At 44.2% G+C, this 15,501-nt stretch overlaps 4 protein-coding genes across 4 annotated transcripts; 1 reads left to right on the forward strand and 3 right to left on the reverse strand.

Annotated features, from left to right (window-relative positions):
- Window positions 1–356: 356 nt before the first annotated feature.
- K444DRAFT_636302 (uncharacterized protein) lies at window positions 357–2,150 on the reverse strand (the record flags this gene model as incomplete). The annotated part of the gene is made up of 7 exons (XM_024883980.1): window positions 357–619; window positions 675–742; window positions 784–1,172; window positions 1,204–1,271; window positions 1,318–1,354; window positions 1,404–1,730; window positions 2,022–2,150. The coding sequence occupies 7 exons, from the start codon at window positions 2,148–2,150 to the stop codon at window positions 357–359; spliced, it is 1,281 nt and encodes a 426-aa protein (XP_024729353.1).
- Window positions 2,151–3,738: 1,588 nt separating this feature from the next.
- Window positions 3,739–5,339, reverse strand: K444DRAFT_513379 (uncharacterized protein; the record flags this gene model as incomplete). Its single annotated transcript, XM_024873512.1, has 2 exons — window positions 3,739–4,304; window positions 5,273–5,339. Coding segments are annotated over 2 exons (633 nt in total), but the record flags the coding sequence as incomplete, so codon positions are not given.
- Window positions 5,340–7,986: 2,647 nt separating this feature from the next.
- Window positions 7,987–8,670, forward strand: K444DRAFT_636304 (uncharacterized protein; the record flags this gene model as incomplete). The annotated part of the gene is made up of 3 exons (XM_024883981.1): window positions 7,987–8,024; window positions 8,176–8,282; window positions 8,387–8,670. The coding sequence occupies 3 exons, from the start codon at window positions 7,987–7,989 to the stop codon at window positions 8,668–8,670; spliced, it is 429 nt and encodes a 142-aa protein (XP_024729355.1).
- Window positions 8,671–10,378: 1,708 nt separating this feature from the next.
- On the reverse strand, window positions 10,379–12,780 carry K444DRAFT_543471 (P-loop containing nucleoside triphosphate hydrolase protein; the record flags this gene model as incomplete). Its single annotated transcript, XM_024875968.1, has 5 exons — window positions 10,379–11,731; window positions 11,787–11,919; window positions 12,004–12,079; window positions 12,171–12,639; window positions 12,691–12,780. 5 exons carry the CDS (start codon window positions 12,778–12,780, stop codon window positions 10,379–10,381), a joined length of 2,121 nt encoding a protein of 706 aa, XP_024729356.1.
- Window positions 12,781–15,501: the final 2,721 nt, after the last annotated feature.

Below are 15,501 nucleotides of genomic sequence, written 5' to 3' on the forward strand. Positions count from 1 at the left end.
GTCGAATGATCCTTTGCCTTACTCATTCCCCCATACCCCGCCTAGAAGCTGTCGAGTGCCGGCAACCCGGCAATTATTCAGCCAGCGGCCTGCCCTCCCTTGCTCCACAAAGTTCCTTTCACAGCTCATCTTCAGAGGCATGGCCGTGCTCATCATTTCCATGTGTTGCCCCGCCCAGCATGCCTTGCGATGGGGCTAGAAGATGGCCACCCAAGTATGAATGCTTCGCTTGGCGTTGAACCTCAGATATCCGCGTTTTTCTCCATCACTGGAATGCCAAATCTTTCTTTTCCCATTTAGCTGTCTAAAAATCGAGATTCTCGCTTTGGGTCGGTTGGTACATTTACCTCTATCTTTCACCCTATTTCCAGGGCTAAGTCCACTAAACTTGGGTATCGATGCTTGGGATGTATTGTCAATGACTGGCAGGAACTAGCCTTGTCCCCGGAAGGTTGTGAATGATCACGACGAGTAGTAAAACTTCCAGTGAGAGATTGCAGACCGTCGGTGAGAAGGCCAAAGGTATGTCTGAACACGGCACACATCGAGGGTAAAGCAGTACAGAGAACAGCGGTAAACTCTTCGATAATCGACCATTTTACGACATTGATGTACGCCCCTAAGTTAGGCGTTATGAGTGGAGAGTATCAAGATTGGATATGGATGAGACTTACAAGTTGGATCCAAACTCTTTCCAAAATTCATAAAGTATTTTAGTCTGATACCGCTCGTAAGACACGCACTGAACTTGGTCGGTCAATATAAATGGAAATAGGAACTCACAAGGATCCGATGCCGAACAGCAACACAAGGCCCCATTTTTTGCTCTTGTTCATTTGAAGATTTATGATCTCGGGTATTGGGAGAATAAGGATGACTAAATCTTCGACGATACTGATAATGGCGCCGGCGACCCCAGTAGCGGTCAGATTGATGCACTTTCCTGTGACTCGAGGATTCCAGAGAGATTTAACGGGTTTACATTGGAAGCTGACTGCCAGGGTGAAGGCGATGCCGTGTAGCACAAGGAATACGATGCAGAGGTTACAAGCTATTGTGAACCAGCAATGTGTGAATACTCGGAGGTAAAGCAAGAGAATCGACGTTTTGGCGAAGACTTGAACAGCAACATATATAATTTGGGAAGCGTAAAACATCCGAAGGCTGTTAGACTTGACTCAAGTATGGAAGTGGAACACTTACTTGGTATAAGGGTGTGTAATGTTCAGGGTTGATGTTCCAGTAATGTTTACCAAGACCCATGGAAGCGGCTTGAAACATTTAGCAAGTTGTCATGAATATTCCGGAAAAACATACCCGCAATATCGCAACCAGCTATAGCGGCAAGGCATATCTGTACCTCTAGATCAGTATCAACATTCAGAATTGTGAGATATACTTACAGCAGCAACAAGTGCGGTGTAGTCGTCAGCCCATAGCCGGTGGCTGGTAGTCCACCGCATCCACAATTTCAGCCCAACAATGGGAAATATCACAACCGACAAAACAGCCGCCAGAACTATCAGATGATTGCTTCGAGATTCTATAGGGAACCCCGCACAAAATTTGCTCTCAGCTCTAGAAGCATTGACTTGGTCTGGCCATGTGCACGATGTTTGTACGCAAACCGAGACATGTGATAATCGTGTTGTGTTCGAGCATAACGCGTTGGAGAGGGTTTGCACATCGATGAGAGCAGTTGCGAAAATATTATTAAGGATGCATGGAAGCTGTGAATCTTATCAGAAATCTCACAACCAAGGGTTGGAGAGGAAGTTCGAACCGCGCATTTTGGCGTTTGAGTGATGAGATCAGTCAGGGTCAGATTTTTCGCCGCGCCCTGCCGCCAACACAAACTCAAGGTAAACAATAAAATGACGAGCATGGTATTCTGCTGATGTCGAAGAAAACGGGAACAAGCTGAAGGTTTCCAAACAAGAAGAGGAACATGTTTCGAGGTGCGAGGTTGAGTTTGGGGAGTGGCCCCACCATGCACAAGCATGTCCCTAGTCACAACCGACCACCGTGCTCGCGGCGTGGTTGAACCTTGCTCTTTCAATTTCCGAAGGAGGTTTAGACTGTGATCGCTCAGACCGTTTGCGGCGCTTACTGCAGATCGACATTTTGTGTAAAGGATTTGGGGGTGGCATTGCGGGGTGATCTGTTGGTTGGAACTCGTGAACTGTTCGCTACTGAGACCGTGCGAAAGTTAGTGAGCGAGGCTTCTTGGCTGCAGACCACTTGAACGCCATCTTCCGGCACCAAGGGGAGAAATCGGGGTGGTGTGTATTTTATTTCGACATGACCTAGCCATCCCTAGCTCCGTGGCAACTCAATGCCAAGTTGAGACTGCCATCTGAAGTTGTGACTTTCTAACTCCCCGAGTCCAACGCAATATCGCGAGCCGGTCCTTTTATACGGGACGGAAGCTCAGATCATGGAACTAGTGCCCGGCAGTTTGAAAAAATTTGGTACCACCAGTGAGGGGGTGTCCGAATTCGAGACGCGCTGGCCTTTTATGAAGATCGGAGGAGGTCTGAGCGCCAGCGAGGAAGAGCATAAGGGGGGGCTCTGGCCCCTTCTGCTCTCCTCTCTGTCCAAGCACTTTCTCTCTCACTTCAGGGCACTTTTCGACCCACCCACCTTGCCCTGGTGCCCTGCACCACTTCCTGTACATAGCTGTCCTCTCCTTGTTAGTTAGATACTGCCCGACATGGTCGCCCACACAGTGGGGTCCTAGGGCGAGTCCCAGGCTCTTTTTTCCTTTCCTTTAGACCCACTTCACAGGACACCCTTAAGGTGCGCCTTGCAATGTGAAGGTTCGAGGTTCTTCTCTTGCTCAACTCAGCCGCTGAAAACGCGCCGACTAAGCAATCGGGAGCCTGGTTCCCGCCAATCAATCAAATCAAAAGCTCCTGTCCCCTGATGTGATTCCAAGTGCATTGCTCAGAGCGAGAAATCCTCATCAAAAACCAGCGAAGGTCACCTGCTTTAAGAAATTATAGAATTGCGTCGCAATATACTAACTATACCCTCTACCTCTTCAAATTATAATAGAATATTACTTATTAATATGTATTAATCAAATTGATTTTGTGTTGCAATAAATGCGGTTTGTACAGTTGTATAATTAGACAAGAAAGGAAGTGAAGCGTAGCGTGGACAGCCGGAGCTAAATTCAGTGAATTCTGTCACGTGATATAAACACACGTGATCAACCTGCAGCTGCTATGCAACATTTTAGAATTCTCCTACTCTTCTATAAGAGTGTTTAGCTCTAATATAAGCAAACTAAAACTAAAACTTAAGAACTATATTATAAGGTTTATAGGAATTTATTTTAATAGGATTATTATAAGGCTTTTAAAGTTATAGGATATTTAATTTGGGAAGATATTATAAGGTTATATATTTATAATATTATAAAAAGGGTGGATTTTTAGTGTTTGCCTGGTTAGTGCGCCACAAATTCGGACACCAACTAGTGGACTGACATCAAAGCCTTCCCAAATTTGATTAATCCTCTCCCTACTAATTCGGAATCAGAGCTTCCTCGTCCTCAACTCCAAACCCTATTCTCCGCACCGCCGAGCCTCAACCGTGGTCCTCCCTTGATTCTACCTCGAGCAGCTCCCACATATGGGGGAACCGGATTACGAGACTTTTCTCATTGTCTCTCGTCAGACATTGTTTGTGGGAAACCGTCAGTGCCGTGGAAGCGGACTCCGCGCTTTCAAAAGCAGATGCCACGATAGCCTTGGACAAAGTCTCGACGTCCTGGCCATTGCCCCAGTTTGGAAGGCAGGAAAGGCTGTTGAAGTGCTTAATTATGTCCCCGTAACCGTCGGATTGGCGGTGCTCCAGAACGAACTCAACTCCAGCAACTCTTAGCTGGTGCTGAAGAAGCGTCAAACACTCTTCCGCCGTCATGTTCTGGAATACATGCCCCTCTGGAAACCTACTTGAGAGACCTGGATTGACTTTGAGAAGCCTGTTCATATCTTTGGTGGAGCCAGCGAGTATTACAACGAGTTTGCCCAAGAATTGGGGTTGAGTAAGACTACTAACCAGCTCATCGGTGGCTTCTTTTGCGAACTGGCCTTTACCTAATCTGTAGGCTTCATCTACGAAGAGGACCTTCCCCAAACCATCTTTTAAAATAGTTATTATTTTCGATCCGGTTTGGCCAACATACGGAGTGTCGAGGTCTGAAGCCGAATGCTCAAGATATTCAGGAGCCGATAACAGACCCATACTATAGAATACCTGGCCTATCTTTTGAGTAATAGTTGTCTTTCCGGTTCCTAAATCAGTTATTAGACGGGCTCTGAGAAGGGTTCTGTATTATAATAACTAGACAGAGTACTAGTTCTGGAAGTTCTAAAGCTTATTTCTCTACTAATATTAGAATCTCTACTAATATTAGGACCTTAATAGGCTAGGGGCACCCCGTTCGGTGCCTTTAGCACCTTATGGCATATAGAGCCTAACTATCTATAAAATATATCTATATACGGGACATATCTATATACAGGACATATCTATATACGGGACATATCTATATACAGGACATATCTATATACGGGACATATCTATATACAGGACATATCTATATACGGGACATATCTATATACGGGACATATCTATATATAAAGTATATCTATATTTAAAGTATATTCTCTACTAATACTAGGAGCTTAGAAGGCTAGGGATACGGCATTCGGCGCCTTTAGTACCTTATAGGAGTATATATATATTCCTTTATTTGCTAAGATATTACCATATTAGCGGCCGTATATAAATATCCCTAATTTGGATTATATTTTGGCCGAATTAGGGATATTTATATACGGCCACTAATATAGTAATATCTCAGCGAACGAAAGGATATCTTATATATATATATATATATTCTTAAGGATATACTTCCTAAGCGATTATAAGTAAGAGACAGAGAGACGTGTGTCTTGCCCACCTTTTATATATATACCGGAGGCTAAAGAATAGCCAAAAAAGAAAGCCTTATTTTTAATAAAATTATGAAAATTAGCTTGCAAAGTATAGGGGAAGGAGGCTAGAAGAGAATCCAATTCTCAATTATATAAGTACCCGTTATAGGGTTTACCCAGAAAGGGTACTTATATATTCTAATTAGAGTCAGCCTCCTGTCATTTTCCCTTTGGGTATATACCCATATTTTAGGAATACTTACAAGCAAAACAGGGATATTGCAGGGATTGGCAGGGGCACATTGTTTTTATATCTATCTTACCTAACGGGCTTGTAAAGACGAAATTAAATGAAATACGCGACTTTAAGTCCATACTACAAGCTCTCATATTAGTCGCAATCTGCTAGTATATATCAAGCTTGCTAATTACTATCTCGCAGCCCGCTACATCTGCAAAGAGCTTCCGGAGAGCTATATTATAGTCCGATTAAAATTCTCGTCGAAATCTTATGGTAAGAAGAAAACTTCCGCTTGCTGGCTCATTGCGCCCTAGATGGGCTGTCTTTTCTGTTCCTGAGCTTTAGTACGAGAGATCAGGTTCTCTATATTATTAGTATTGCCAAAATTGGGCCAGTTGCGAGCCCTCGAGATGGGACCGATCGCTACATTCTTGGCTTCCTCAGTTGCTTCAAGTCCCTCCTTTTTAAGTTTGAGTTCGAGAATTTGCCTCAACTATTGATTATTAAAGTCTTCGAAGTGGACTATATAGCTGAGCCGAATCCATACAGTCCTTCCTAGGGGGTGCTATAAAAGCGAGTATGACAGGGAGTTAGACGCATTAAGCGGGACACCTACAAAAGTAGTATAGAGGCTGCCAAGGCCAAGAGACTTCTTTTATATATATAGCAATATTAGTAAACAATTGTTTAAATTGCATTTTAAGCGCGAGCGCAAAAAGGGTCAGGAATACCAAACCCATAATATTAATTATATTAACTATATTACTATTTATTAATAGAACTCCATAATTTTAATTAAAATAGATGAGGGTATTAGTACGATTAATTTAAGCTACTATAGTTCTCTTCTGGACTTATAATTTCTAAGTTATTTGAGATCGGGCAAAAATGCGATTTTCTAGCCTTATACCCCAAGCTTTACTAAGCCCAGCCCCTCGATTTTCGATTTTCGTATCCCTCTAACTCCTTTTCTAAATAACTTTTAAACCATACTTCTAGACTTAGTACTCTCGGGTTTAAATAGATTATATAAGTGTTTTATTACTCTCTTTAAGAGCTTATATTATTATAATATGATTTGGGACTATAGTCGGCAAATTAATACTATTTTATACTAAAATTAAAAGTAAAAACTGCCCTTTATTAAATTATATAATTAATCTGCTTCTAGCCAAAGAGCCCTCTTACTAAAAGAAAGCCCCAGATATTCCCTTATTCTCTCTAAGAGCTTAGACTATTTTAATAAGGTTTGGAACTGTGGCTAATAAATTAATACTATTTTATACCAAAATTAAAAGTAAAATCGCTATTTACTAAATTATATAATTAATTTGCTTCTAGCCAAATAGACCTCTTATCTAAAGAAAGCCCCAAATGCCCCTATTAATTTGAGCTTATTGCCGTTTTAATTAAGGCTATTATTATTGAGAAGTCGTAAAAAATAATTTCGTGGTTTTGGCGTTCTCGACCCTTTTTGCGCTCTCGCTTAAAATGCAATTTACGAGCCTACCGACATAAGTCTATGGTTTTAGCGATGTTTTCAGGCATCGCAAAAACCGAAGTCGCGCACTTCACTTCACGATTTCTCGATAACTATAGATTAAAACCTTATATAATTCAAGCGCATAAAATAACAAAAGCTAGAATGAGTTTAGAAGGCCTTTAAACTCAATTCTGAATATAAATTAAAAGTGTCCAAAATAGTTATGGGGTTCGTTTCTTAGCGAAATGCCCTAAAACCATAGACTTATGTCGGTAGGCTCGTTAGACGATTGTTACTAATATCGCTGTATTGCTGTAATATGAAGGCGAAAGGGGAAAGTTTAGCGAGAGGTTGCAATTGCCTTGACGGTGCTAAAATTGCAGTGCACGTTATCCTATATTTCTTATATATGCAATCTATATAGGCCAAACTAATAGCCCAATTCGCCATATCAATTATACTTGAGATCTAACCCGAGAATTAAGAATTGGGTGGTGGAGTCTATATATCGCGGACTTGACTCTGTTGATGTTACTTGCGTTCGCTTTAAACGAGATTTTATTACATATTCCGGAAGCCATAATTTACGCGACCACTACGGTGTCTACCTCATTGGCAATACCGACACTTACTCCAATATACCCATGTGGGCCAAAGTCCTTGGAATACTACAGGCGACAGATTCGGTAGGCAAAGCATTAGGTCTCTGTTACCCTCGATACCCTAATACCGAGATCCAAGTCCGCCAGCCGGATAACTTTGCCAGACTAAGTCCGAAGGAGGATGCCAACTTGCGTGCTACAGGCGTCTTTCCAGGTGTGGTTATTGCTGCCAGGCGAGGTGTTACTCTGAAAGTATATACCAAGTCTTCCCCTGTCCCCAGCCATGTTAATGCCTCCATATCCCGTATAACTATGGATATTAGAAAGCAATATGCGGCGAAGACTACGGTATTTGTCTAATACTACTAAGCAATGTATTCCTTCCGTACTCTTATTTAAAAGATGGTGTTCCTTGCTATTGGTTACAAGATACTAGTAAGATCAAGTGTGATATTCTTGTTGAGAAGCGAGTACCAGATTACGGGTATATCATATAAACCCAATATTAGCGGGATATTGCTTCGGAGACTTTTAGCTGCCCTGTATTATGCGAAGCAAACTTACCTTGCGGGTATTGCTATCCCGGCTCTTGTGGTCATTATCATAAGAAAAGCGCTAATAATAGTCCTACTATTAAATACAGAAAGTGTATAAAGATTTGCGGACGGCGCTTTGTAACTTGCAACTACACTTGTCAGAAACTTTGTTATGATGGCATTAACTATAGACTCTATTTATTACCTTGCGAGGTAAGACATTTCAAGCTACTTCTGTCACTGGGCCATATAACTTCTCTCGAGAATTTGATGTTTTATTGCTTTCATAAATTTTCAAACATGCCTTGCTAGCCTGAGATCCTCTTCTTAATATAGTTAGATTAATTATACTAATAATAAACAGGTTCGCTATTCACACTCTCGTTGTACCTTACGATACTGTGAACCATGTGCACCATATATTAAGAGCTGTACTTGGTCTTGTAAGTGTATGGGTACTTATAGGATGCCGTACGCTGCACCATGTGTCCGCCTCCCTTGCAATTGGCGCTGCCCTAAGAACCTTCTATACGGGCACTAATGCCCAGGTATCAGTGATAAAATATGTTATAAAGACTATTATCACACATGTGCTAGTAGAGACGACACCCGAGTAGACCTCCTTGAGATGAAGACATATGGAGAGATTGACCCGGATAAAGCACCTATCGTGGTACTTGGATGCGGCCACTTCTTTACTGCGGAAACTCTCAATGGCCTTATGGGAATGGGAGAAGTATACTTGGTGGATGGAAATGGCAAGTTCACTGGACTCAAAGACGTATCTGCTGAACTAAGCCGGTTAATACCTCGTTGTCCAGATTGCCAGCGCCCGGTTAGACAATATGCTACGCAGTAATATAATCGCATGATTAATAGGGCAGTTATTAATGAGATATCTAAACTATTCCTCGTAAATGGACAGGATGAACTTCGAGTATTAGAGCAGCAGATAAAGGAGTTGGAGCAAAGTTTAGAAACGACCCGCGTGGAGATCATAAACTCAATTCGCTTACTAAGAATGAGTTTATATATCTCTCACTTCTGCGAAGGTCTCGAAGATCGAAAAAGAGCTCAACGAGCGACAAGACAAGTTTAAGGGACTTTATATGGCAATTTAATCCTTCTGCAAGAAGTTTGCTGATAGGCATTAACCTGTGCAGAAGCTTCACAATGCCACAGCTTATGCGGCCAGATACAGACCTATGAACGTTTTAATGGCTAACTTGAGCCTCGTTAATGCTATCCTAGCTACCCCATGCGATTACCGAGTCATATACCGTGCTGGTATAGCACAGATTAGGGTGGAATATATCCTCCTCAGGGACAAGTTCAGTATTATTCAGGCCGTAAAGGCGGCAACTTCAATAGTTTCTGAAGTCCTGGCGGTTTCCGCCAGAGAATCAATCCCGGGATAGGAAAGTGGTTTGCCTTTTCTTAATAAAAGCTGCCCACCAGTAAAAGGCACTGGTGGATGTCAAGTATGTCTGTGGTACGTGCTCCTTCTCGCCTTGGAAATGCATGTAGAATCAATGGACTATATTTATACGCGCCGCACACAATACGGAATCTTGATTTCTGCAAAGAGAATTGTGGGATGTGATTTTTTGAGAATTGGACAACTGATTTCGTGATACCTACATTGGTCCATGTCAACTTTGATGCCATTCTCCAGGCTATTCAAACCATTGATGCAGATTAAACAATCCCATTCCGACATTAAAACTTTCGGGCATTTGGTTGCAAGTAAATCTAACATCGTGGGAGGCGGGGACACTGTTGCTCAGCCGAGACTGCTGTAGCGGTCAAGTTCGAGTTTCTATTTCCGCCTCAGTAGAGCGGCCTATATCTAGGCTCCCCTCACGCCCCTCAGCAATCATCCAACTCGTATTCCTAAGTTTGTAATGCTTGGAACCTTAGTGAGGCTTAGAAGACGATGATTCCTGAGCTGAGCCTGAGCATCCTGAGAACTCAACAAGTCAGCCAGCCCACCGTAATTCGGTCCCATTTTGGATATCCTGTGTGCCCCAGCTACGCTTGCCCTGCCCGACTTTTCTAGGGCCCATTCTGCTCCCTTACCAAGGGTTCCTACCACACTCGATTCTAGGCCCCTTTCGTCAAAGAGCAGTGTCTAGTACGACTAACTCAACGTCCCAATTTAAGCATCAATGTTGGCCAAGCAAGCTTATTTACATATTGACTAGGTTTGCACCGGACAGTGGAACCCCGCTGACTGTAGCAGGCCTGTGGAACCACAGCTCTGGATTGCCGAGCACTGCTGAAGATTTGTTTGGTAAACGTCCTTTGCAACGAAAGCCCTTCGTCTCAAATTGCTGACGACTTACTAAGCTATACTAAATATTCAAAAGAATAGACGAACAAGAGAATTCAGATAACTGCTGAACTGAGATGGAGTGTCCCGCAGGCGAATATGTCGGCCGAACATATTCCCTTTTCAGATTTAGGCGTCTTCTCAATCTATCTCTCGTGCTATAAACAAGGCTGGAAAATAATCTCTCATTCCCTCATTCCCTCAGTAGCGAATTCCAAAGAATTTGTCTCACCCATCAAGTCCTTGAGCGCAAAGCAATGTCGGCTTTCTCAAGCGCGTTCTTCAATCCAGCCAACCGCTCCTTCAGTTCCTTCCGCGCAGCCCTCGTCTCTTCATTTTCACCCACGAGCTCCTCGAGTTCGTCATCCTCCAATTTATCAACCCAGTTCCGGTTGAACAGCCTCAGCGGTCCATTTGGACCCAGCAGATGCCTCTCAACAACCTGAATAATGACATTGTCTACGAATCTCGGATACGCTACTTTCCAGTATGCATACAGCCAGTCGTGTACTTCATAGACCCTCTTGTTGTTAAAATAAAATAATGCGCGAGCTGACACCTGATCCAGGGATGCTTGAGATGGGTTTGCCTCGGTTGCCGCAGCCTTTTTCTGCTCCGCTAGCTGTAACTTCACTTGTCTTTCTATGCGAGGGTGCTGGCATTCCTGGATGAAAAACTCAAGTTGAGGATTCCAGCTGTCGATGTAGTCACGATCCCTGAGGATGTTGTGGAGCTCAGCCTTGGCGTCCTCGAATGCTTTCATTTCCCGCGCTTCGAGCTTCTCGCGGATCTTGAGACGTAAGGCGTCATTCTTGCATGCAAATTCGAACAGATCGTTGTTGCAGGCTTTGATGGCGCCTTCGACCTGCTGGATGTAAAAATTTGTTTTTGTTTCCCAAGATTCAGTTTGCAGTTTGACTAGTGCCTTTTTGAGACTTCGAGGTGCGTCGTGACGAGGTTCTGAGCCAATGTGGGCGTCCCAGGTGTTGTTGATCCAGCCCAAGATTCCGATTCCGTCAGCCTCATCGTCTTGGTCGTTCAGCTGCCACTGGTACTTGATCGCATTGTGCCGCATTGCAGAGTCAAACCCATCGTTGAATCTCTTAACATGATATCTGAGACGAGACGGATGATTTGGGTTGTCCACAAAACGATACTCGCCATTCAAGGATCGTCCGACCTCTGCTTCATACATCGTTTGGATCTCGGACAAGTAGACTCGTTGATCCCGTGGCTTATCCCGCGGCAGGCCCATACTTTGGATCTTATTATTATACTCAACTTCAAGACTTCTCATCTTGATTCTCAGACCGGGAAAATTTTCCTTTACCCGTTTGTAGAGGTAGCCTTGGAGAGTACGCTTCAAGCGCTGAATTCCCAGAACGTTGGGGTCAATCGAGTCCCAAGCGGGGAAATTCAAGGTGACCTCTTTCCATTTGCCGCCTCCAAAAAATACGTCCTCCTTCCTGTCTCGTTCTTCGAACGATTCTCGGTCTATGACCTCCTTGGGATTGCGATTTCTCACAGCAAACCAACCGAGTTTAAGATGATACTCGGAACCCACGCGATTTCTAAGCAAATTGAATGTCTATGATGCACTATGTTAGCATGAGGAAAATAAGGGTAGCATGTATAGTACGAACACTTTCGTGGTTGATTTCCTCGATTCTGTCAGTTTTCGTAATGACACCAATAGTTCGATCGAGTGCGTGTTCTTCCGTGACCAAATTGAGCCACTTTTGATTCACAATTACAACATCTGCAGGTGTAGTTGCACTATTGTGAGAGGATGTAAGCTTGTAAATATCGCAGAAAATTGGATGGGAGGGGAGTAGGAGTAAGGAAAGGCAGAGGACGTACAGAACAATTGCTTGTTCGTTTTTGATGTACTGACGTGCTAATTCTATTGAGAGTTGGATGTCTACTGTCGCTCCATCTGTCTTTAAGTAAGCTCACTGCAAGTGGGCGACCCCATCAAACTCAAGGATAAATGTATGAGAAAAGTGGAAGTTCCAAAAGAGGCTTACTGCTGATGAGCCCAGGGATGTCGACAATACTGAAGTGAGCCTGGTTCGGTTTGCGTACAGTGATCTGCAATCTATGTTTTAGGAGCTGAGGTATCGGAAGTGGTCTCAGGTCCGTTGAGCTAATCCCATGCCTTGGGTGCACCCCATTCTTGGAAATTCCAGGCGGAAGCAGGTGGGTCGGACTCATCTTATTGAAGGCGTCATCGATGTCCTCCCTCAAGTGCTGATAAACCTCAACCCACTCATCGGATTCGAAGCTTTTGGGTGAGAAAGGTGCAGCCTGAGATGAACTAGAGCCGTCCATCTTCACTTCGACCATGTAACCAGGTCTTTCTGAAGGGCTGCACCGGCGGATCGTGGTCTCTGTAACAAAACGGGTGCAAAGTTCACGGGCGACTGGGAACGGGAGTCGAGTGAGGGCTTGGAGGACGGAGGACTTCCCAGTGCTTGTGTCGCCAACAACTACGATCTCGAAATTTAGGTTAGCGACGGTATGAAGCTTGATAGGCGCAACGAATACCTGAGGGATATGAAGCTCCTCGTTTCGGAGAGAGTCAATTTTGCGTATATCATCGACAATTGCGAGCAGCTTCTCTCCATCGTCCCCCATCAAATTCCCGAGTTCGGCCTCATCTTTGATATCGTTGAACTCAGGCGATAGGAATTTGTTTCTAGTGACCCAACTATTCGTCTTCTGGAGATTTGGAGCTGTGAAATTCGAGTCAGGATCTTTTTTGGAATTCCTCGGGTCTTTTGGTTGGCTGCTCGTAGCATCCGAGTCGCCGCTCATGGTTGTTGGTTGACTTGTCCAGCCGTCGCTGCTCCTAATGGATGGGCTGGATGATGTGCTTGTCGCTCCAAACATAATACTAAGAAGGATGAAGGGCAGGGCAAAATAGAAAATAAAGGAAGAGCGGTAACGGCCACAAAATGTGGGAGGTTGAGGTCAAATAACAGTTGCTAGAAATACCTTGCTTGAAAACCAACAAGAGCCATGTCGTGTCAGACAAACCCCTGTTCCGAAACTGACGGGGGACAGAAGTGACAGTTCCAAGCGGGGACGGCGGTTCGGGCTTTGACAACTTCTCCACATCTTGTGTTACCTGCGCGGCTGCTACTTCGGACTTGCAGACAAACGGGATCTACCTGAATCATTCCCCGACGACAAAGCTAGAACTTGCTCTCTTATTTCATGCCAGTACCTCCAGGGCATTATTCAGGCGTTGTTAGCAAATTAACCTCATTCTCGACGCTCGTAAGTTGGCCTCTTCCTACTCGCTCCTTCTCCTTGTTAGGGAAGACTGTTTTGAGAAGGGTGCAGGTGGCGCGATTGGAGAGACCCTGTTTGTGTTACCGCAATTTAGTTCGTCGAAACGACAGCCCCTCCCAAAGCCGACCAGTCCTGCAAGTTGCGGCACATTCGGCACCGCTCTTCCATCCCACTTCAAAATACTATTCGCCAATGTTCGAATAACCAACAATTTGGGTGGGATTTGAAACTTGGAATTTCAAACGGCTTTTTGTTTCGTGGGTCGTTCTCGGACAGTCTCCTTAAAAAGCTTGTGCGTTCTCTGGGCCCTCGAACACGATCTCGTGAGGTGAGGCAGAAAGGAAGAGTAGAGATTGTGTGCGACGCGCACGGGAAAGAGAGTCTTGCCTCATTTCCCTGGCGCTCCATTTCCAGCTAGTTTCAAACCGATCGAGGGCTGGTTATATACTTTGGGATCCATAAGAACTTGTTCGAGCTCCAGAAACATCTCGTCCAAACTTGACGAATTGACATAAGAGAACGCTAGATCAGATCAAGCGTGGATTAGCTAAATAAAAAAGAAAGCTGAAATGCAAAATCACACGGCGAGATGCTCGGGGGCTGCTCAGGGGCTGCTCAGGGGAGCGAGCTGAGCCGAGGGTGAGCCGAGGGTGATTAGTTCTAGCGTCGGAGTAGGAGCAGCATGCTTACTAACCGCATGTTGAACACAAGAGTGAAAGAGTTGATTCATGATACAATAGAATGTATGATTTTTGAGCGCCTCAGAGTGAGAATGTGCCACACCACGCATCTAAGTATATAGTGTTGCAGATTTTTGGGAACGTCCGTTGCTATTGTCAATATTTCACTGCTATTTTTTGTCTCAAATACCTCTCTTGTATGTCCCAGTAGTATATTTTCGTAACCTCCTCACGGAGGATGCAAAGCACTCAATGCCGTAATTCTCAGCAATCTTAGTAGAAATGGATAATTAGCGATAGTAATTTATCTGAGCCAACCCTGATTCTTGGTGCATTTTTCTTGATGATAATGCGGTGAAAAGTGAAGTTGGAAGAGAATAAAAAGCTCCACTGGGGTGCCTCAACATGACTGGAACCCCAATACGAGACAAACAACAATTATTGAGAGTTCGTCTCCGTACTGCATAAACAATACCGAGAATACAGTTTCTTCATACCCTTGCCCAAAGCTAAACTTCATTTCAGGTCGTTGCCTCTGAACTGAGCTCGCTGCACTGGAAAAGAAAACCAGCCAGTATATACTGATAGTCTCGGTGTCAGTATGAGACAGAGAGAGCACCATTGGGTGAGCTCTTTTATACGTTAATACTGATCAGAAAAGGAGAAGCTAAGGCTGCTGACATAGAAATGGATGAAAGGTTAAAGAGAGAATGGCGGCTTAGGAGAGAAATGTAAGCCTCGACAGGCTGAGGCTCAAGGAAGAGCTGCCCAGCAAGTATGGGAATGCTAAGATGTTTTCCTACCATTCAAAGCCACTCAATGGAGAAAGGTTGAGGCGTGCAAGCAAACGAAGGAAGTCCAATCGGGGTTCATGTGGCACTTATCAAAATTGAGACGCACAAATGGCGGTATCACCTCGCTGCTATCTACATAGGACTGACTCCGTTTTCAGAACTCAGGGTCGTACATCAAAACTTGGTTCTGAATACCTTGGAGAGAAATGTTTTTTCTATTAACTGGGAGCTTACTATCAACCTGAATTTTGTTGTCTCATACATAAGGAGTCGTGAATCCAGGGCATAGCTCTTGTGTCCAACTCGGTGAATGAGATCCGAGTCTGCTACTAGCAACAAGAGACATAAACAACGGCCATTGCTAGGCATGCCGCTGTCGGTGTTATTGCCAAAGTCTTTCCAGTCTGGATTAATCTCTACTCAATCCCACATACGATGCGGGGCGCTCAGCCACACTGAGAAGCTACAAATAGAGGCGGTAAAGGGGGAATGTTAGAGGCGAATCACCTGCAAGCCGCCTTTCGCACTCTTGCGCCAGAATCTCAATCCCAAGAGCCAGAGGCCAGACTCACCCACAGTATCCCAAC

This window comes from Hyaloscypha bicolor, assembly GCF_002865645.1.
Source record: "Hyaloscypha bicolor E unplaced genomic scaffold K444scaffold_175, whole genome shotgun sequence".
In the NCBI taxonomy this organism is placed as follows: Eukaryota; Fungi; Ascomycota; class Leotiomycetes; order Helotiales; family Hyaloscyphaceae; genus Hyaloscypha; species Hyaloscypha bicolor.